Source organism: Falco naumanni, chromosome 5, assembly GCF_017639655.2.
Source record: "Falco naumanni isolate bFalNau1 chromosome 5, bFalNau1.pat, whole genome shotgun sequence".
NCBI classification, from domain to species: Eukaryota; Metazoa; Chordata; class Aves; order Falconiformes; family Falconidae; genus Falco; species Falco naumanni.
In genome coordinates this window covers 26,969,022-26,990,244 of record NC_054058.1, presented here as the reverse complement: position 1 = coordinate 26,990,244, position 21,223 = coordinate 26,969,022, and the positions used below count along the sequence as shown (strand labels likewise).

Genomic DNA, 21,223 nt, shown 5'->3' with positions numbered 1-21,223 from the left:
ATAACAAGGACAAAAAATGCCACCTTGAGAATAAGCTGCAAATAACACTTGCAGGAAGAGAACACTTGCAGGAAGACAAACAAATAGAAGCCCCCAAGGGGACAGTAACAGATGGGGTTTTCTCTCCCACTGGAAAGAAAGCAAGCCAAGGAAGGGATCCTATATGCCTCTACTGTGCCTTTGTCTCTCATTACCCTAAAATCCTGGTTTATTTGGCTGTTGCTATGGCAGCTTTATGATATGTCTCCCACAGAACACTTTCTTATTCAGAGACATTAAACCAGCCTGAGTGCACCAGAAGCCACAGCGCTCCTTTGCCTACTCAGTGGCTAAACCTTAGCCAGTAACTGTTTTTATATCCCCCTGAGATACTCCATGCTGCAGTAATAACCTGGCTCCTCTTGTCTTGCTATCACGGTGGCAGGGTGAGCTCAATGCTGAGCTTGAGACTAAGGTGAATGTGGGGAGGAGAGGAACAGAGTTAAATAAGCTCCACTATTCCCAGTTTCCACAAACATTCCTTTCTTCTGGTGAAAGCGCATGTGGGGCCTTTCCTGGCCCAGTTTGCCAGTTAAGTTTGGCAGCTCCCCAGTTCCCCTGAGATCAACACGCATACCACTCATCCTCTGGAAATTCCTCCCCAGCCACAGGGAAACAGGTCACCAGCCAGGAGCCAAGCTCTGAACTCACTGAGTCTCTCTCCACTTAGGAGGAGCCAGGTGGGTAGCTGAAAAAAAGTTGCTGAGAAAGGGAAAAATAAGTTGTTCAAAGCTCAGAAGTTATTTGGCAGGAAATGGGACAGTGGAAGGGCAATGCTATGCTGCAGTCTGATGTTAGAGACCCAAATGCACAAGGTCTTCTGCAGTGCCTGTGTGACCCCCTCCACCCCCTGCCATGGCGCTGGAGGAGTTTTGCCTAATTGTGAAGAGAGTAAACTGCACTGGACTGGATGTGCACATCTGCTGCTAGCCAGAACATCAGGATTTCATCATCCCCATCTATTTGGCAGGTGGTGGCATGCCCCAAACGGAGGCAATGCTTCTGGTCGCGGTCTTGAAAAGAGTACAGACTTTCTAATCTGACAGGGTTTATTTGAGCCACAGAGAGGGAGACAAGCAGTGAAGGCAAAAGGCAGAGGTGTTGGGAAAGAACAGAGAAGAAGCTAGAGGTAAAAATGGCAAATAGAAGGAAGTAGGGTGAATGAGAGGAAAGAAGAAGGAGAAAGGAAAAGTGTGGAGAGAGAAACTGTGATAAATGTGGATGGGAAAGATTAAAGCACACATACATTTGAGATTAGGGTAACATTCACACCCTTGTCAGCATGTTATGTAGCCCCATTTGAACTTGGTCTACAGCTGGTCTGCATCTTATCTGTCTGCTTCTCAGGCTCGTGGATTGGTTGCATTTCTCTGGAGCTGGCATTGCCTTTTTTGCATGTAAGCAGGAGTTGTGTTTGCTCCTGGTCCCCACCAGACTCTCAGTACACCACAATATTGAGATACATTAGTCCAGGCAGTTCACCATAGGTGACAGTATAGAAGTTGAAGTTACTGCTACTGAATCAGCAATATGTTGAGGACTCTGCACATCTCTCTCTCTCTCTTTTTTTTTTTTTTTTTTTACCCCCTTCCCATTGAGCTTTCTAAACTATGTAGGTAAGAAAAAAGACTCGTCCCCCTGCCCAAGAAACCGCCTGCTTTATTCCAGAGAAACTGCAACAAACTTGCTCTTTTAGAGGGATATGAGGCTACAGCATTTCCCATAAATACTAGTCAAGCTTCCCTGATATTGCCAGTCATGGTAACAGTGTCACAGCTGCACAAGTCCCTGTTTCCCCCTATCAGTCCCTGGAAGAATGGATCAAGTTCTGCCAGCCCTCAGTTTCCTCCCTGATTTTCATAATGCTCACAGCCATGACGTTACATTTCTGTTTATGCCTGGGTCTGAAGAAACACAAAATAATTGTTTATTGAATTTTTTTATTAAATGCAGATTTTATGTCTAAGGGAACTGTTTAGTCATAAGACCTCTCCTAAATTAAAAGACATTTAAGGCATGTGTCATTTTTATTTACTGTAATTATTCATGGCTTGGCATTGAACAAATTCCATTTCCAGTTAAACACTACTTGTAGACATCCTAATATAGTACAGCATGTGTTAAGTGAAACCATTCATTTGTCATAGTTGCAGCAACTTCTGGTTTTCTGGATTATGATGCCAATTTGGCAGAAAGTTTTTGAAGGTAGTAAGTCTAATGATAAAAACATATATACTGTTTTTTTTCTGATGCTTTCTACTACTAGAGTTTTTAATAAACAGCTCAAAGAGGCTGACTTACCTTGACTTGTCCTTAGCAAATCTAAAGCTCAGCTGGGTCCTCACAAAGATTCAAGGACAGAAAAGTACCCAAAGATTTTTTCCACACTGGGGTATCCCATAACAGGAATTATGTACAATTGACAAAAGTCAGATACAATCAGGCCCAATTAGGCTCAAGTGGCAAGGGACAGGGTGTGACTGCTGTGTTGGGCTCTCCAGCAGAAGGACAAGGATGACCTGGCCCTGATTCCACACAGAGTGCCTAGGAGAAGCCAGGGTGAAATAAACAGGCAGCAAGGCATCCTAGCTCAGCTCAGAGGATCCCAGTTTTGATGAATGGACTACAGTTACCAGGTGTCCTCTGTCAACCATCAAGAACAGCCAAAATCTGCTTTCTGGCCCAGGCTTGGGATTTTTAGCTGCCTTATCTAACCTTCCTGCCTTTCTGTACCAGGTCTTTGCCTCTCACTGTGCCCACCTCTCCCTAAAACCAGCCCTGCTGCACAGAGGGAAGACAGCAGCTACTTGGCTGAGGTCAGAGTAACGCTGCATGCAGTGGATGAAGGGAATCCTCCAGGAACACAGAGAGCTGAGAGGGGAATTTGGATGTTTAGCAATGGGACCGAGAAAGATGAGACAGTCACAAGGTGACTATTGCAGACCAGGGGCTTGTCTTGCCATGGTGCGATATTTCTCATGATCACAGCAGGGAAATGCTGTGGGCTCCAGCTGATGAAGTCTGTCTTTAAAGAGTCTGCCTGGTAAACAGTTAAGTGTTAGAGATACTATAAGGAATTCGATTTCCCTAGAAAGACACTCCTTTTCTAGCCAGAAATTGTATTTAGAAAGCAGGCTGTTGGACATTTACTGGGAATTTCTGGATGCCCTTCAAACCCCGAATGACTAACTGTGTGTGCCACAGACCATCAATTCAGCATGGATCCAGTTACACCAGCCCTAATCTCTGCGCACGCTGCTCGTGGCCAGCATGGTCCAGCTGAGGTGAACTTCAGTGCTGAACAACATGTGCAGTATATCCCCAAAGGAAAAGATGGGGGCTCTTAAGTAAAATATCACAGTCAAGGCAAAGAGCTCAATTTTTACTTGCACAAAATTGTCACTGAGGTAAATACAACCAACTCATCATATGTCTTATATACTCTATACCCCTCCCTCCTTTCTATTTACATGATCAAAGATGGAAGTGTGCATCATGTCTAGCTGGATTTTCAGACCCATCTATGATGTTCCCCAGGAGCTTTTCACTCCTGGTTGAGTTCATGCTGCCAAACAAGACATAAACTGTCAAGGAAGCAATTGTATCTCCGCTGATGCCTCTGTGTATGAATGCTGCTGAACCCAATGCTGGACCTCAGCACTCCCTGAACATCTGCCCACTGAAGTGGAAAAGCGTGCTAGTTCTCACTGCAGTTCAGCTGGGAACAGCTACTTGAACATATGGTGGTGTATTTGTCCGCCTTCAAAACGCAGTGCGTTTCCGTATGTGTGCTTTTGTTGACAAAGTAGCACATACATTATTTAAACAAAGGTATTAATCAGCTTCTGAGTGTCCCCTTCACAACAAACCAGAGTGCTCACACCAGCCTCTCACTGTAACAAAATGCAATGGGTGACAGCTACTAATCCAGTGTGTCCAAGGAGTTCAGCCATGACAAGCTGGTTTGCATTCTGCTCCATCCTTAATATCTGCACATTACTCAGAGGTCAAAACGGAACTTAAAGATTACTGAGTGTAATTAAGATTACACTTAGAAGTAAAAATAGGGGGACAAGTAGTCCCTGCCTTAGTTTGTGGCCATACTAAAGGTCAATCTACCCCTCCAAATGGTTAGATTGTTGTATTAGTGTGCTCCAGTATCCCAGACAATGATTATCTCTTATCTATAGGGCAAAACCCGGTAATGAAATATCCCTAATATGACAAAAGGAAGTCATATGAGATGATTATCAATCACATGTTCATAGCCGGATGATCTCTATAAGTTCTCTTAGATCTATAGATCTATACAATCTCTGTAAGTTATCTGGGACATCATCAGTACTAAGCTGAGGAAGAACTGTCATGCAGAATTATCATATGATGAAGTCTACCTTTGCAAGGAATGCTTCTCTAGGCACAAGACAACAGATATCAGATTGACCAACAGATTTTTCATTAGCAGCCTATAATGACAACCCACAGAGTGAATACATGCTGGCAAAAAGTAAGCAGGTGTCATTATGCAAGCTTGAGAGTGTTTGAATTAGCAAGAAGAAAGCCCAATCCAGGAAAAAACAGATTGAAATTTAGAATGCTTCACAGCAGATTATCTAAAGTGCTTCTCCACAGTAATAATGTCTTCTTTACCAGTCCCCATGCACAAAGGAGTTAAATCAAAGAATAAACTCCCAGCTGGTTTCAGTCAGCAACATGCTAGAGGTTGTCACTGGAAATCAAGTCTTCCTCCCTTTCTCCAAATTTATTCTTCCTAAATTTAGGACATGAGGTCATTAACATTTATTTTCCTGAAACATTTACTTAGACTATTTTCCTGTAAGCCAAAATCTATTTCACAATTTCAGCCCAAAAGACTCCAGGAGAAGAGAATGTATGGTAAGAAAGAATATCACTGAATCAAATTGCAGGGTCCTCTTGGGTTGAAGAGTGAGAGACGGCATCCGCAGGGGCAGGAACTGCAGCAGCAGCAGATGTTTAGTTTTGATGTTGATGCTGAGTTTCCATCAATTTCAGGTGCAACTGTCAGCATTTGGTGCCTTCCAGGTTCCACTCCTCAGAAAACAAGATATTGGGGTCATTTTGTGGGCTTTAAGATTTCTGCAAGCCTGAATCTAACCTTCTTCTCTTCCCTCTGATCCCAAGCATGTCTTTCACAGCACAGGGCTCTCTCTGACCTGGCTGCCCACAGAGCAACATCACGGGGCTGGTGGTGCCAGCTGAGGTCATCTGGACCTCACCCACAGTGTCCAGCTGCCTTTAGCAATTTGCAATATTCAAAGTTCTGGCAGAGATTTCTGTATTTAATGGTGAATCCAGTTATAGAACAGTTTCAGTTTTATTTCAGCAGATTGTGAAACCTGAAAGATCTAGGAATAGTCAGATTTTGGGAGTATGAAATAACAAGGAACAGTGGAAAAATGACAGCTTTGCAAAATAGAAATCCCATATGCATGTATGTGCAGTGGGGAAGGCAGCTATATCAATAATCCATTTTGCGTTCATCCTTCAGATTTCTTTGCTATGTTTCTAGCAATATCACAAAGACTGTCTTGGGCCACCATTGTGTCTGCACACATTGAAATCCACTGATTAGATTTTGTGGATGATTATATTTGAGTTGCAATAATTTTTAATTTTATTTTCATGCAGATGCAGAAATGAACATATCAGAGCCCAGGCATTCATGCAGGTGTGAACTTGACAGAATAGACAACTTCTCACACTGACCCTCACTCACTGCTCCAGGAGAGACATGTGGCTCCCCTGCCTTGTACACAGGGCTACAGCACAGCTTTCACCCTTCATGTTCCACTCAGGTGGCAAAACAGCTGTACCAGTTCAGTTCAGAAAGATACCTGAATCCATCTTCAGTTCTGAGTTACTTTCTCAGGCTTCTTGTCTTTATCATCACTACTGGAAAACACACAGTGTTTTGAAAAGGCATTGTCTCCAGAAACAACTCATTTCCTCACAAAAAGGACCCAGGGTACCCCTGCTTTTTGTTTATTGGGCAAGGCTGATTTTGACACTTTCTCCACCCAGCACATATTCTTGTCATTAAGAAAACCAGCAGCAGGTGCACTGACATTTGGAGCTCAATGAACAGCTGGAAAGGCAGCTGGGGTTTCCCTGTTTTTGAAGAGCAAGTGAAATCCCAGAGCAGAGGAAGCAAAAAACTGGAATTTATAAATTCTCCTCCTAAAAAATTATTTCAACTTGGATGGGGATTTGAAAGAAAAGGGAAGACAATTATGGTTCTTTCTAATGTGAAGGAGAAGAAATGGTCAATATACTGTTTATTTCTCCTCGGTTTTGAGCTGCAGTATTGATACTTAGTGAATTTGAGGAATAGCTTATTTTTTTGCATGTGTGCTACTATATGTGGGTGATTAGTTCATACACGAATAAAATAATAAATAGTTTGCTATCAGTTCAATAACAGTTCCTAGATCCACCATCAAACACGTGAATTTACTTGTCAGTTTAAACTATTCACAGATGGTTTAAGTGAATAATTCCAGGGTCCTCATAATTTCTTCTTTCTTCACCTCAGCTAACAGCTCCATGACATCAGGGGGACAGTTCCCATAGGATAATTCAGCACAGGACAATTCAATTAGCAATAACAAGAAATCTGCAGATCATATGGCCATAGATTTTAAAGTCAGAATGCCTATGTATTTTTTCAATTTGGCCACCTGAACAGCATTTCATGTAGTGTCCCTTGCAACAGATCCAATGTATTGTGTTTCGTTAACACATTTTTTCTGAAAAGGCATATAGTTCAAAGTGGAAGACATCATGAGATGGAAATCTGCTAATTCTTTCATTAGCCTGTAGTGGGCCATTGCCATTGTCCCAAATAAAAAGGCAAGACAATTTCAAAGAGATCTCCTAAACCTACATAGTGTTGGTCATTTAGATAAAGTACATGGTATTGTTTCTACTCTCTGAATAGACATTTTATGGAACTAGTCAATGACAACAGTTATTACTTGGACTGAAGAATCTGAGCTGTCATTCATGGTTATGAAATAAAATTCATACTGCTCCCTGCTAGGTCTGTGGTTCAAACTGGACCTTTGATTCTTTTCTTACCATCCAGTCTTGGAATAAATTTTAGATATTCTTTGTGCCAGTTGAATATACTCTGTTAAAAGTTCAGGGTAATGTAAGCATAGAGTGTAAAGAAGTGTTTGGCATCTGGTGGTCCCACAGCTGATCTTCACCTCTAGCGGGATCAAAGACTACACTAGTTGAGGTGGCCATCCACAGAAAGGAGATCATGAGCTTGGTGGCTAGATCAAGGGTGTGTAGGCATGAGGATGGGCTTCTGCTTTTCCTTAACCAGGGCTGATGTCCATCCTTATGTCATCTGAAAACTGGAATCATCACCAAATGTCTTAAGAGCAGCTGGACCACACTTGCACTGGGAGTTTCTCACATGTAAGGGGTGCTGCTGGTGTAGCAGCTGTGATAGAGAGTGAGACAGCTAAAATCTATCATTCTTTTTGGTTTGCTTTTCCTTCCATTCATGACGCGATCGATCCCTGGCTTGGCTCGCTGTGTGACCACACAAAGTGGTGTTGGCACAAAGGGAAGGAGAGGAAAGCCCCACAGGGGGCAGGTGTGCTGGACTGCCCCTTGCAGCTGCAGCTGCAATTAGGTCAGCCTCAGCAAACCCCCAGATACTCAGCCACCTCTGCCTGCCAAGAAACCAGGGAAGCCTGGCTGAAAAAGAAAGTACAACACAATTAAAAAAAAACATTCTTAACTACTAGACATCTCTCCTCTATGCGTAGTTTGTCAGCTCTGTGTAAATATGTATCTGGGAGGTGGTGCAGGGCTCAAGCCCACCCCTTTGGGCTCTATGTTGCTAATATAAAAAGGGCAAAGAACTGGAGAGAGCGAGCTGGTTTTGAGCAGCAATAGCGTAAGACACAGACCTCTTGGAGCTGCTGCAGCTCTATCTTTTCCTGCGAAGCACACCTTATTTCTTTTGCTCTCACTCCATTTTTCAATGTGAGAGTCATCCACTTCACTTTGCTCCCAGGGTCTTTCCCCACAGCGCAGCACCGGAATGCCAACACGTGTCTGTATTTCTTCCTTCCCTCACTCCCTCATTCTCTGTTCCTTCCTGGGAGAAATGGAAGTAGACTGGATTGTCATTATATCCCTTCACTTGTTCATTTGTAAGGAACATTTTCAAAAGGGTTTAATTAAGATTGCTTTGTGCCTTGGCATAAGGGCTGTTGTGAGCAACACAAATATGGAAGCAAAGGTGACCCTGCAATGAAGACAGAGATGTAAAGCACTCTTTCATTTCCCAATGCGGCCTGAAATTTCTTATGTTACCAAAATTACTTATTGCCTCTGTGTTAAACCTGTGGAACGGGGTTGATATTTCCTTTCTTTATTCCAGCCCTTCACTCATATAGTGTTCACCATAGCCTATCCCCGGTTCCTGGTAATATAGCAGTAAACTGAAGGATAACAGTATATTTCACTTCTTTCCTTCAGTTTCTCTGTGTGCATTTTTTCTCTCCATGCCATGGCAACTTTACACCAGCACATCAAAGGCTTCTTTTGGCTGACTGCATCTTTTTTTGTGAGCGTAAACATTACCAGGTAGGATCTGCTCCTTATGACCAAGAGAAGAATAAATAACACAGCATACATTGCTCCAGGCTGCAAACAGGTGAAAATGCTGCATAATGGAAATTCCATCTGAGGGAATAAATTCTCAGACCATTTTAGTTGGCTGATGTTAGTCATAGCTTTAAAACCATTTTACTTAAATCACAAAAGAAAAAAATGCCCTCCACCTCTCACAAACACAGGCTCAGATGCACCATTTCCTTCTCTAGCAATACGTATTTCTGTAAATATAAATGGTGGATTTTTTTTCTAATACACCTTTACTTTTCTTACTCATGCCAAGTAGCTAGAAAGGCTATTTCCACTCTAGTTTTTATATAGAAACTCTGTTGCAGCTTAATCTCATCTAACATATCTCAGGACATTTATGAGGTGCAGAAGTGTAGGCTGGAGTGGGTTCTGTTTTATAGAACTGAGAATATGTGTGTTTTTTAAAAACGAGATAAATTAGTAAGAAGCCACTTTGAAAAAAAAATGATTATGTGATAAACTAAGGAATTTGATACAATCTGCTATTAATTCTAAGAGTTTTAAACTGATATTTTTTTTCCTCTTAAGAACAGTGTTGCCTGTTGCCAACTTTTGTAGGGACATGTACTTCCTCCATCCTTACTGAAAAAACTTATACTTTCAAGTTTGAGCTTTTCTCTTGTAACCATTCTTTTTATAACTAAAGAAGAAACATGCCTATTCTCACTTTTTGCCAACAGGCAGGAATAAAAAGAGACCATTGCCACTATTAATTTTAGTCTTGGGAGCTAAGATAGCTAGGATAAGGAGCTGGAAGTAAGAAGAGGCAAACTCTCTTGGTAGCTGCTTTTAAAAATGTGCTGGTTCATGTTGGTTTGTAATTAAAATGTCTTCTCCCTCTTGCTGCTGTGTTCTCCTAAGGGGCATTGGGATTTAATCTCCCAATAATGGAGATTTAAATGTATTAAAGTTGGAATGCACTAGCCTTTGCATTGCACTTGTTGTCATGGGAGCTGCTTATGAGAGTATCTGCAATTCCAGATACAGGTTTCCGAAGCTAGCCTATAGCACTGCAGTGGGTTTTTTTTTATCCTTCTGTTTTCCAGGCTTTTGTGAGTGTTTCCCTTATTTATTCTTCTTATTCTTCCTCCAGCTTCCCGCTCTTTCCATTTCTCCTATGCCAGGGCAAAGTGTTCAATCATTTCCAATATAGCAGTTTTGACACAGAAAAGCCAAAGGTCAGGAAACATGGAGGAGTTATGCCTGAGCATGCCCCAGGGCAGGGCCAGCCACAGCCCAGGTTCTGCCCTGGCAGCAACTGCAGGCCCAGGGAAGGACAAGCACCTTGCAGATGGTGAACGTGTGTCCTTCTGGCGATGAGGCAAGTGCAGCACAAGAAGTAAATGAGGATGGGATTACTATGCATGAAGCCTGATCACCACTCACTATGACTGCGCTTTTTGTGATTTACATTACTACTTTCACTGCCCACCATGCCTCTTATAGGTCAACATGACTTCACCCTGGGGGAAGCAATGCTTCTGGTATCAAGATCTGCTGCAAGCACAAAGCAGGTAGTTGCTCAGGGCAGAAAAATATTTAGTGACTTTGACTGCAGCATGGTAAGGACAGGTATTTCATACAGCCTGAGGCAGTAAATTGGGGACAGTGAATTGTTACTCTAGCAATGGAGTAACTCAGCATAAGGACCCACCAAAGAGTCATCTGACAGAAATAAATATGTATAAAATATACTTCTCGTCTGATAGTAAACCCTCATAAGTAAGGTGATCAAAGAAGAACATGAAACAAAAAGCCTTTGTCAAGGGTATGTCAACTATGACACTCACATACTCTTCTCTTCTGCAAGTACATGTTCAAGGAGAAATGTAGAGATTGAGTTCAAACCAGTGCTTCCCATACACTGTTAAAGAAAATCTGCTTGTGAGCATTTCTTCAGGCATTTGCCCAAAGAACAACATCAATAATGACTTTTAGGAACTTCCCAGCAGCCTCTGCATCAAAATAGGTTCATCCAGCAGTAAATCATTTTATTGCCTACCGATAAAATAAAGCCAAATAAGAAGAAATTGCTGTCGTTATAACCTAGGATGCGTTAACTTCTTTCTGTTGAGGCTTAGGAGTCTCGACTTCAAAAGCTTTGAGCAGGAAAGGGAAACTTTTGCTATGAGAGATCAAGCTGGATGTGCTGCTGAGCTTGTAGAAGTTTCTCACTATTAAGGGGTGGTTGTGAGCTTGCAGTAAAAAGACAGTTGTGGTGATCTGAGTGGATATGACTTTGCAGAGCCCTATTAATCCCTGTTACGACTGCTGGCAAACACATAAAGGAGTTTCAGAGATCACTTTTCCTTTTTAGGTCCATCACTGAGCAGGAACTGCTGCTGCTTGTGTAACTGCTCCCTGCCTTGTGTTCCCAGAAATAGGGGGCTGGTCCCAGGAAGACAGTGATGCCCAAAGAAATTATTTTAATGAGTTTCTTTAGAGTCAGGCCCGAGAAACCTAAGAGATGAGAACACAACTGGCAGCCTGCTGGCTGAGTTTGGATTACAGGACAAATCCAGCTGGGCCACTGATTTTCCCTACACCAACAGGTGACTCCTTTGCTTTGCTTGCAGGGAGTCAGGAGTTTTGGCCCACAAGTACTTTTTCCTTTCCTTCTCCTGTCCTTCATGAAAGGAGTCCCACTGAAGCAATGAGATAGCCCTTTTCCATGCTCCTGAAGTCAATCAAAATAATTCTTACTGAGTCATGACCCAATTAAACTGTGTTCATGTCCTGGAGCACCAGGGAGATGTACGTGCTTTGGAGCAATGATCTGCACAGGGCCTGATTCCTGCTCTTGCCTTCATGCCTTTCTACAGAAGAAGAAAAGGGTATTGATGATGCACAAATAATGGAGCACTCCTGCAGCTATGCTCCATACTTATTGAGCAAACACATCAAAGGTAGCAAGTGGGAAATCAGAAGCAGGAATGTGAACTGGAAAGAAAAACTAGACATCTGTACCCTCACCAGTGAAACTGCACAGAAAATCTGGAAGAGGATCACAAATGTTTTTCATGTGGCTAACGAGGTCCAGAAAATTCTGGTACAGTTCTTAAGAAAGATAAAAACATCTATAAAATAAGCTCTTGTCAGCCTCAGATCTGACATTATGTTTAAACTGTAAAATTTCTAAGCTGTCATGAGTTGAATTGTGAGAAGCAGGCCAATATCTCCAGCTTTTGTTTAAAAATCCAGCTAGTCCTGAAGGAGAAGTCAAGTTGAGTTAACAGAGCCATAGGAGACTGGACAGGCTCCTGCAGTGAGCAGTGCAGAAGACAGGGACTCCCGTACCACGTTTTGACAGGCATTTGTAGCCACCCTTAGGACTAGACTTGCTGGCTGCCCACCATCTCCAGGCACAAGCAGTGGTGCACTCCAGGGCACAGGATGAGGCCGTTCAGGGTCGGCAGGTGGGCTGGGAGCGGGCGGCTGCACTCGGGCACAGTGCTCCCAGCCACCTCTAGCCCTGAGGCTTCAGCGGGCAACGATGGAGGTCAGATCAGGGAGCACTCCCAAAGCCTGCCTGAAGAAGGAATTTGGACGAGGATGAGCCTGGTAGTACACAGATATATAATAGAAAATGTTTTCAGTAAGGATAACAATAACCTTGTTTTTCCTACCTCTGTGGATCATAAGCTTTTTGTTATGTGACTGCTCAGTCCCTAGGACAGAAACACCCACATCTCCATTGGAGATGTCTTGACACATTTGTATGAGAAGTAAAAACAGTAAATCAATAAATGACTTCAGAGATCACTGGGTTGAGCTGTCTCTGTCAGTACTGATCAGGGATCTCTGCCTTTTGGACATTCATGGGTACTGCTATTGAAACCATTGGCTGCAACATCAACATATAAATGACACACATTGGATGCATCTTTCTATGATATAATTGCTTCACAGCTTTTCAGGGAAACCCGTTGGGGAAGTAAATAGTAAAGAGATGGAAAGTCACAGTAACACTCCTCTGCTATATTTGATACTGCCCGGCTAATTCATGTCAGAGATGGAAGTAAATGCAGGAAGAAGTCATGTCAGCACAAAAGTTTCAAGTGGAATTTGCAATTACTAAATGCAGAAACTGGCTGCAAGTATTCCTCTGTCTTAGCTTTTGTGCTTAACTTACATGCGTATTAAGTCAGGGTAATGAAAATCAGAGAGTGCTTGCTCTAAATGCTCACACAGTTTTGGAGGAACTGGCGAATTTATGGAAAGGACTGTGGAGGGAGTGATGGTGGAAGGATTTGACTACTGTGCAGGAAGAGAAAGGGAAGGACTGAAATAAAATGTGGATCAGGAAAATCTGATCACCATGACAAATACAAAACAGTTCCTGAGTAGAGTCTCTAAGAACTGTAACAAAGTTTGATGTGTTTTGGGAACAAGATAGTGAGATCAAGGAGTCAGAGCTAGCCTGGTCCCTACAGAGGATGGCAAGCTTCTGACACGCATACAAAGTCCTTTTTCACAGTATAGCAGTTCAGGCTCTTGCACCTTTGAATCTCCTAACCTAATCCACGTTACACTGGGAACAGCTGGGTAGAAAAACCGAGCTGCTTTCTGAGGTGTTACCTGTGATTCAGCAAGTAGGTCAATACTAAATTGATAATATGGCATTCATTTTTGTGCAAGTCCTTCATTGAGGCTTTTCTGGGTGATTGATGATGGGCTGGTTCTGATAACTCCTAGTTCAGCTCCATGGTGGGAACCTGCATTTGGCCTGAAAGCTAAAAGCAATCGGTGTGATGACAGTGAGCATGACAGCACTGAATCAAGATGCAACATTTTTCCATGGCTCAGAGAATATTTCAGATGTAAACCATCTGCATATGTAGAGGTATTCTGTACTCTGAGGCTTTTTCCACTGAAAGGGCATCTAAAAGATAAAAATGAATTGTCATCATTATGGACTGGATTTCTGCCAGCTGCTTAGTAATTACAGTTTTAATTGCTTGGTAATAAAAGTTTTAATTACTCAGCAATTAGTGCTTGAAGTTTCAACATATGCACTCAATTGCATTCTCAAATTGCCCAGAGCAAGAAATGGATTATCTCCAGTGTATCTCAGCAAAGCTCTGAGTGAGAGAGGTGAACATCAGTGATGGAGCAACAACAGAAAATGAGTATAGCCCCAGTTGCCAGTGGTCAGCTAGGCAAACACTCCCACAGAGCAGAATCTGAAGGCAGCATGTGACTTTTCCCAAATTCATCACCTCCTCAGCTGGGCCAGACAAAATGCTTGGGCGGTAAAGGCATCACACTGCAGAAAGGCTACTGCAGAAACCAAGTCCTTTTCAACATCTGTGTTCTTTTACTTGGTGCATTCATTCCCTCAGGCTTTTAGTCACATATCCTGCAGGTACTATTCTATTATTTAAACAAGTTTTAATCTAAACTCACATGGATCCAATAGGAAGCTCTGCAGGTGTCTTACCGAAATGCCTGAAGCCCATTCCTGCAGGATACATTTACAGTTAGTAGTATCCAGCTGCAGTATGTTTATTGCAATTTAACAAACTGTTTTACCTATTGTATATTCCCTAGCTAATTCAAGGCCAAAACACACGTTGCTGGGTCAGGCATGAATTACTTCATACCTAGTATTATCCCAATTAATTTTCCTTGTGCTAGATAGTAAAGGTCGTAATTAACACAATCTCTGAGGGTCTGGTTTCTTTCTCCTTGCATTACTAGAACTTAAATATCATTAACAAGTCAAACTTTAACAAAGTCAACAGCTGGCAATGGCCCAGGAAACAGGACTGCATTTAGACTTCAGAGTCTAGAAGCAACTGCATATTTGTGATCTGCTTGGGTACTCAAAGAGGCAAATTGTCTGAGGAACCATATAGTCAGGGAGCAGGGACAACTTTTCCATAAAATAATTACAGTGGCTCCAACTTTCATTGCATGCCCAGCAGAGAGAGCTTTAAATGACATTCAGGTTTTCTACAGGCAGCATGCAAAATCCATCACAAGAACTTTGGCAAAACAAGACAAAATTGATCTAGTAAAAATATTTAATGGAAAAAAATCTGGTACAGAGAGGGTGGGATTAAACTTTTCAGAAATTCAAAGTAAGCTGTATGTTCCATTAAATGTTACTCAATTGCAGAACTTCAAATTTTGGAGGAGGGATCATAATACCACTCAAAAGGTGTTTTCTTCATTTTTTTTTTAACTGGTTTCCAAATTTGTCTATTGGTAAATAACAGTTAAAGTTGAGAAGTTAAGTTTATGAGGAACATAAGCACAGCTTTGAAAAACCCTTCCTGTTACTGAATGTTAGAAAAAATCCAACAAATCCAAACTATGGTTACCTAAATATCAACATCTAAAACATACACACTTAACATTAAAAAAACCCAGAGTTTTCCCCCTCTGCTCTGAAAGGAACTTATACTTTTTAATAGTATTTAGTTACCTGGTTAGTAACCTAGTTAGCAACTCAAAGCATTTAGGTGGTCTGTAATGTAGCATCAGATGTTTTCTATACTCTGGACTGTACAGGCCATTGATTCCACAAATGGTCTACCTCACTGGGGTGCTGAGTTCAGGGGCTATACGTATGTTTTCTGTCTCATTTCCCTGAGACAATATCTGTATTACATTTCACAGTGGTGAATAAATACCCGATCATAGCAGACTTTGTTGTTTCTAGGTGTAACACTGTGAAGTATTAACATCATAACAAATTTTGATTCACCTCATTGAACGTAGCTGTCTTGTCTAAGCTCGTAACAGGCTCAGTGAATAGGCACAGACATCTCCAAAGGGTGAGTCACTCCTTCCAGACATATATGCCCAGGACAGATGAGATTACCTACTCTCTGGAGGAGTTGTCTCAATCAACTAAGGAGATCAACTGTTAGACAGCTGAAACCAGGAGAAATGTAGTCTTAGAAGTGTGACAGTGGGAGAATGGCCTGAATAAAGTGGGCTTTCTTGAGGGTTGCTGTTGATTCCCCCTTGCAGAGCATGAAATGAAAATACATGTTTTGAGAAGAAGAAGAAATATTTCAGGCAATGTTGATGTTATGGTTATCATTATTATTCCTTACACCGCGGCTGCACCTCAGACTAGGCCTGGGTTATAAACCGCTCTGTGTTAGCCACTGTATACAGGACAAACAGTTAACCTCCATCCCTAGTAGATTATTGTCTAAGCAGCCCATGCTACACAGTTGTACTGTACCGTAAATCTTTCCGACAGGCTGTTGTTTTGTTGAATCTACTATTGAAAAGTGCTTCCTCTTTTCAGTGTTTGCTACTCTATGGAATTTCTCTTTTCCCATTATTATTTTCCAGCTATGCTTTTCCCAGCTGCTCAGCGATTCAAGAGGTCTTCAGCTGGCTTCCTTAACCCAGTGCTACAAAACTCGCTGGAAGATGTGGTCCTGCTTTATGAGGTTCGGTATATGGGAGCAGATGGTACCTTAAGCCCTAACCAAGACTGTGGTGACCGTCCATATGGGGGTTATCCACCTTCATGTCACTTTTCCTCATCCCAGCAATAAAACCAGTGCTGGCTATGTCATAGCTCAGCAGAAGGCAGGGAACAGACACATATATGACAAACTTGGCTCTTTCAACACTTAAGCAGGCAGCAGTTGCCTGCAGTACCTCAAATGTGGGTTGTAGCTCACTCTTGTCCAGAAGAGTTACGTACTAACAACACAATGCATTTAAATTCTTTGGTCTAAGTCTCAGTCCCAAATTATTTGTTCAGATCATTAAAGGCACAAGTATCAGTCATTGCAAAGTAGTCCCAAGGGCATGACTGTTTCACTTCAAAATGATTCAGGTCCCCACTTTCACAGCAGTGGAGACTGCAGATATAATGCATAGTCTGGAACAGTGTCATACAGTCAGCTAAGGGAGAGTTGCCCACCTGAAGAAGGTATACGGGTCAAATCTATCTATCCCACACCCTGAGAAACTGGGATTGGATGTCCAAACAGGGGAGACAGGCTGGGAAGCCACTGCTGTGGTCTGTCACACAGAGCTAGGCCACTACTGCTATCCCTGGCAGGGTAAAGAGCTTTTCCCAGCTGTGCTGCTGCCTGTACCTCTCTAATTCCCATGTGGCACCAGCAGCAACCCATGCCTGTTTTGGACAACACAAGGCTACCTGCTTTTTCCTTTTCCTCTCTCCTTTCCCCATAGCCTGTCTCTAAGTTTCCCAGGTGGGTAATACAGGAGTACGAAGTTCACATAGAGCCTTTCTGGTCTGCCTCACTCCAGCCAGTGCAATGAGAATTTTGTCTCCATTTGACCTAAAATAAAGACCTAAGGACATGTTGATAATTCACATTTACTTTGCCTAGATTCTCTTGGAAAAGATAAATAGCTTTCTGTGTTCTGATTTTGTACCAGTTTCTTTTAGCTGAGCTTGACATTGACAAAGGTCAGAGGATCTCCATCAAAGATGAGGAGCTTGCTTCACTGAGGAAGGCTGCTGAGTTTGACACCATCTGCAATGAGATTATTCCCAAGAGCATCACAGAGATCCGCAGGCTGAGTAGCAGGCTGTCTTCCTACCCAAGGGTCCTAAAGAAAGAAGACTTTGAAAGGACAGTGCTGACCATGGTCTATACAGCCTACAGGGCTGCTCAGTCCCAGGGGCACCAGAAAGACGCTTGGGCTGAATCCTTTGTCAATCTTTACAAAGCGCTGAAGCACGACTTGATGTTCCCATACAACAAAGAGCCATCATAGTGGGAGACTTGATGCAACGACAACTCAGCCACCTCTTCTGGTTGATAAGGGACACGCAGCACGTCCACCACTTTATTCTATAAAGAGTTTAATAGCCTGCTTCAAAAATATTATTTGTTTTCTAGCTCCCTCTTGTGGAATCCACTTTATAGTTCCATGTTATATGGGAAAAAATGTTGTCTTGGGAATTCAATTTTTGTGCTCACTTGGAGGCACATTCTGTGACAGGCAAAGTAGGGAGTCCGGTGTACATGCCAGACAGATATGCCCTTGTGTCATCTTGTGGGTTTCCTATAAGCAATACATAAGTATACTATCCTTGTGCTCACGTACCTAAGTGTATGTGCTGGAGAATGCTGCTTTCCTAGCTGGGGAAACAAGTTCATATTTTGGTTGGCCAGTAAAAGAATATTATACAGAAATGCAAAAGTCCTCTATAAGTAGAAGAGGTTCCATAACTTTCAGTCTTCAGAAATTATGCCACTTATTATTCATTCCAAGTATTCTTGTAAATAAGCACTGTCTGATTCACTTCATTTGGCTGAGCCGGTTTTTAATGGCAATAACATCTGCAGAAGACAAAGGGCATTGTGAACACCAGCAGCAAACAATGCCTGTGAACATATTGCCTGCTTCATAGAGCCACCCTCCCAAACAGTCTGCAATGATTCTTTCATTATTTGCATGACTGTGTTTCTGCTCCTTGTCTTTTGACAGGAACATGGATTTGTTCTCAGTGAAGTCAAAGGCAAGACAAAGACCCTGTTTAATTTAATGATGACCCATTTTTCCTGGTTCTATCACTTGAACTAGTAGGTCACCTAAACCCATAGTTCAGAATCCCCTGAGGCAAGGGAGGAAGGTGCATTAAAACATAACTGGTGCTGAATTTAGCGGTGTGGCTCATTTTTGATAGCAAACTATATATCCACTTGTGTGTATGTGTGCGTGTGTGTTCATGTATGTGTGTGCACTTAAGTGCTGAGTACATGGAAGAATCCTAAACTGTTCAGTCAGGGAAAAATTGCATCCAACCACTTAGCAGAAATGGCCATTCACCAATCCAGTCATGGGAATTATGAATTTGGGAGCAGCGGAAAAGCAGTACTTGTTTACAGCAAAAATTGTTTGTAGAAATAGTGCAACTGATTATTATAAACTGGAAAAAAATCACGGACAGAAGATGGAGATAAAAAGGAGATATATATATCTTGTCAGATAGCTGACTAGCAATGAAAAATCCGAACTATTCTAAAGCATTTTCCTCTATTTTTTGTGAAAAAATTATATGAACTCTGTTTCTCTATTGTTATTAGAGGTGCTTCTACTTCCAAAGCACAGAAAAACATCTGAACATTTATTTCACCTTTCATACCAACACTATCTCTCTACTTGCATCATATCTTAAGGATACAGGCCCAAATCACAAATCCCTGAAGGTGTAAAAGTGAACTGAGGGTTCCAACCCTGTTTCTGAATCGTGATTAATTTCTTTTGCATCACTTGAGCAAAAGGAATGAACTCTTCAGTGTCCCTTAACAGGGATACCCCAAGGACTGGATCTGAAAAAATCGATCCAGCATCACCTTGTTGCAGCAAACAGCAAATAGTGCAAGCAGTCAGAGTGCACTGGGTTTGGCAATCACCTGTGGGAATGTGGGAAGACAGCAGCTTTAGGGGCAGGCTGACAATGGCATAAGCAGCTGGGCAAAGGGCTTATAAAAGACACAGACAGCCCTGTTTCACCCAGCAGCTTCTGTATGTGTATGCATGAGCATGCATGTTTGCATTGAGATGCACATATGTGTAGGTGCACTTTTAAACCTGAAGATGTTTCTTGGCCATCTTCAAAGGCTGGCCGGCATACGGCAAATGAAACTGAGAAGCTCAGCCACAAAGCTATGAGCCATAAGTACCTCTGTCTCCTCTATGTGCACGCACAGCTCAGCACCCACAAATCAGCCTTGCGCTTTAAGCTTTCAGCATCAACACTGATGATCTGTTTGTGTTTTCTTCTTACGCCACGCTTCACAAACACATGGAGGGGAAACGCCATGGACTGCACTTTTGCCTTTCCAGCTCTCCTTGGCTCCCTGAAGCAGCACTTGCTGGAATAGTCTGGAACCCGGGCAATTCATAAATCCCTTACAGCCAGTGATGCCAAATCTGCAAAAATAACCAGAGAGCACCAAAGCAAGTATTAATTGTTAGCAGTCACCATCCAGAGAAATGCCTCCTAGTCACACTCCTCACCCCACAACAGGACTGTTTAGCAGGCAGAGTTTACTAATCGTAAGTATCCCATGGAAAATACTTACCGATAATTCTGAATATTGGATCATCCCCTATGGCATATATACCTTACTGTACCTTACAAATTGGTAATAGAAACGTTTATCTCCTCAGCAGAAGATAGTTTTTCTGAGTTTGTTTCCCTCCTCCCATTACTGTGTGTAGTGTAGGAAAAAGATCTATTCCTTGGGAATGTGCTCGGACTGCCCAGGTTAATTTAACTGAGACGATCAATGTAATAATAAAAATATTCTACATAAAACTAATTGTTTTTGTATTGTGTTGATTTCAGCAGCAGATTTACTATGTAACAGCTTGTAGCTTGAGTCATAGGTTACCTCAGCCTGCAAAATTCTTCATGGGAGCAACAGTACAGGAGAGAATAGGGAACAGACCTTCCCTCCGATGGGCAGGAGGAGGTAATAAATAGGAATGAGTGCCTCCTTTTTCCAGAGTTCAAGTGGAAATGAGCAATCTGCCTCAGGGCAGCTCTTTGGGCTTAGGGCAGCTTTCCTCTCTCAGTATTGCTTAAGATGCAGGCATAGGTTTCTTGCTCCCTAGCTCAGTTCTCAGTTTGCATCTCATCACTTCAAACTAAATCATGTTTATAGACAGTCCATCTCTCATGGGGTAAAGAGCCATTGCCTCTAAATAGCACCTTTTATCAATCCTTTGACCTTACAGATCATAAAAAAGTGAAATAAAGCATAGACTTTTTTGATTTAAAATAAAGCATTTTTAATTTTTTGAGTATTTTATACATTATTTTAGTTTCTCTGAAACAACTGACAAAACAGATATAAATCCTCTGACTGTATTGGCTAACCCAAAATCTTCACATTAGCTATATTTTTGATTCCAGAACCAATTGCTAAATTTGCCTGAAGGGTCCCAAGGTTCTGCTGCATGACGGAAGTTCCAAGGTATAGAAACATTACACAGTCTTGGATAATTACTAATTCCAGGAAGAATTCACCCTGCATATCGGACTCCTTTGCAGGTCTGCCTTTGCCAGTTCTCCAGGGCTCAGTGTCACACAGGCATTGCAGTTCAGTCTGGGGAGCCCAGTTTGTGTCTGACAGCAGAGTATGAGGAGATGATAGGCGAGCAAGGTTTGGGAGCATGGAAGATCCTAGGTGTGTGGCTTCCTATGAGGTACAGGGCAAACAGATGGCCATCTACAGGTCGTACAGCACAGAATCCGTACAAGGGATTCAGTCCTAAATCTCCAGTACTTTCTGCCCCACAGAAAGCATTAATAATGGCAGAATTGTAGAAATGTTTCTCCACTAGAAGACTAGAGTGGAAAGCCTACAAATTCTCAGTTTGAGTCTGAATCGTACGGTTACTGTGGGCAAATGGATCAGTACAGAGATCGGTGTATGCCTTATGAATAAGTGACATTCACAGATCAGGAAGGAAGAAACATGAAAAACAAAAGATACTGTTTAGAAAACAA

The 21,223-nt window shown here is 42.2% G+C and overlaps 1 protein-coding gene across 1 annotated transcript in view; it reads left to right on the top strand.

Moving 5' to 3' along the window:
* FAM180A (family with sequence similarity 180 member A) overlaps positions 1 to 20,030 on the top strand; it is a 28,408-nt gene extending 8,378 nt beyond the window's left edge. The window contains exons 2-3 of the mRNA XM_040596896.1: positions 16,063 to 16,163; positions 17,131 to 20,030. Of these exons, the coding sequence (XP_040452830.1) occupies positions 16,063 to 16,163; positions 17,131 to 17,472 (443 nt within the window). The 3' untranslated portion in view covers positions 17,473 to 20,030. The remainder of the gene's footprint in view (positions 1 to 16,062; positions 16,164 to 17,130) is intronic.
* The last annotated feature ends 1,193 nt before the right edge of the window (positions 20,031 to 21,223 follow it).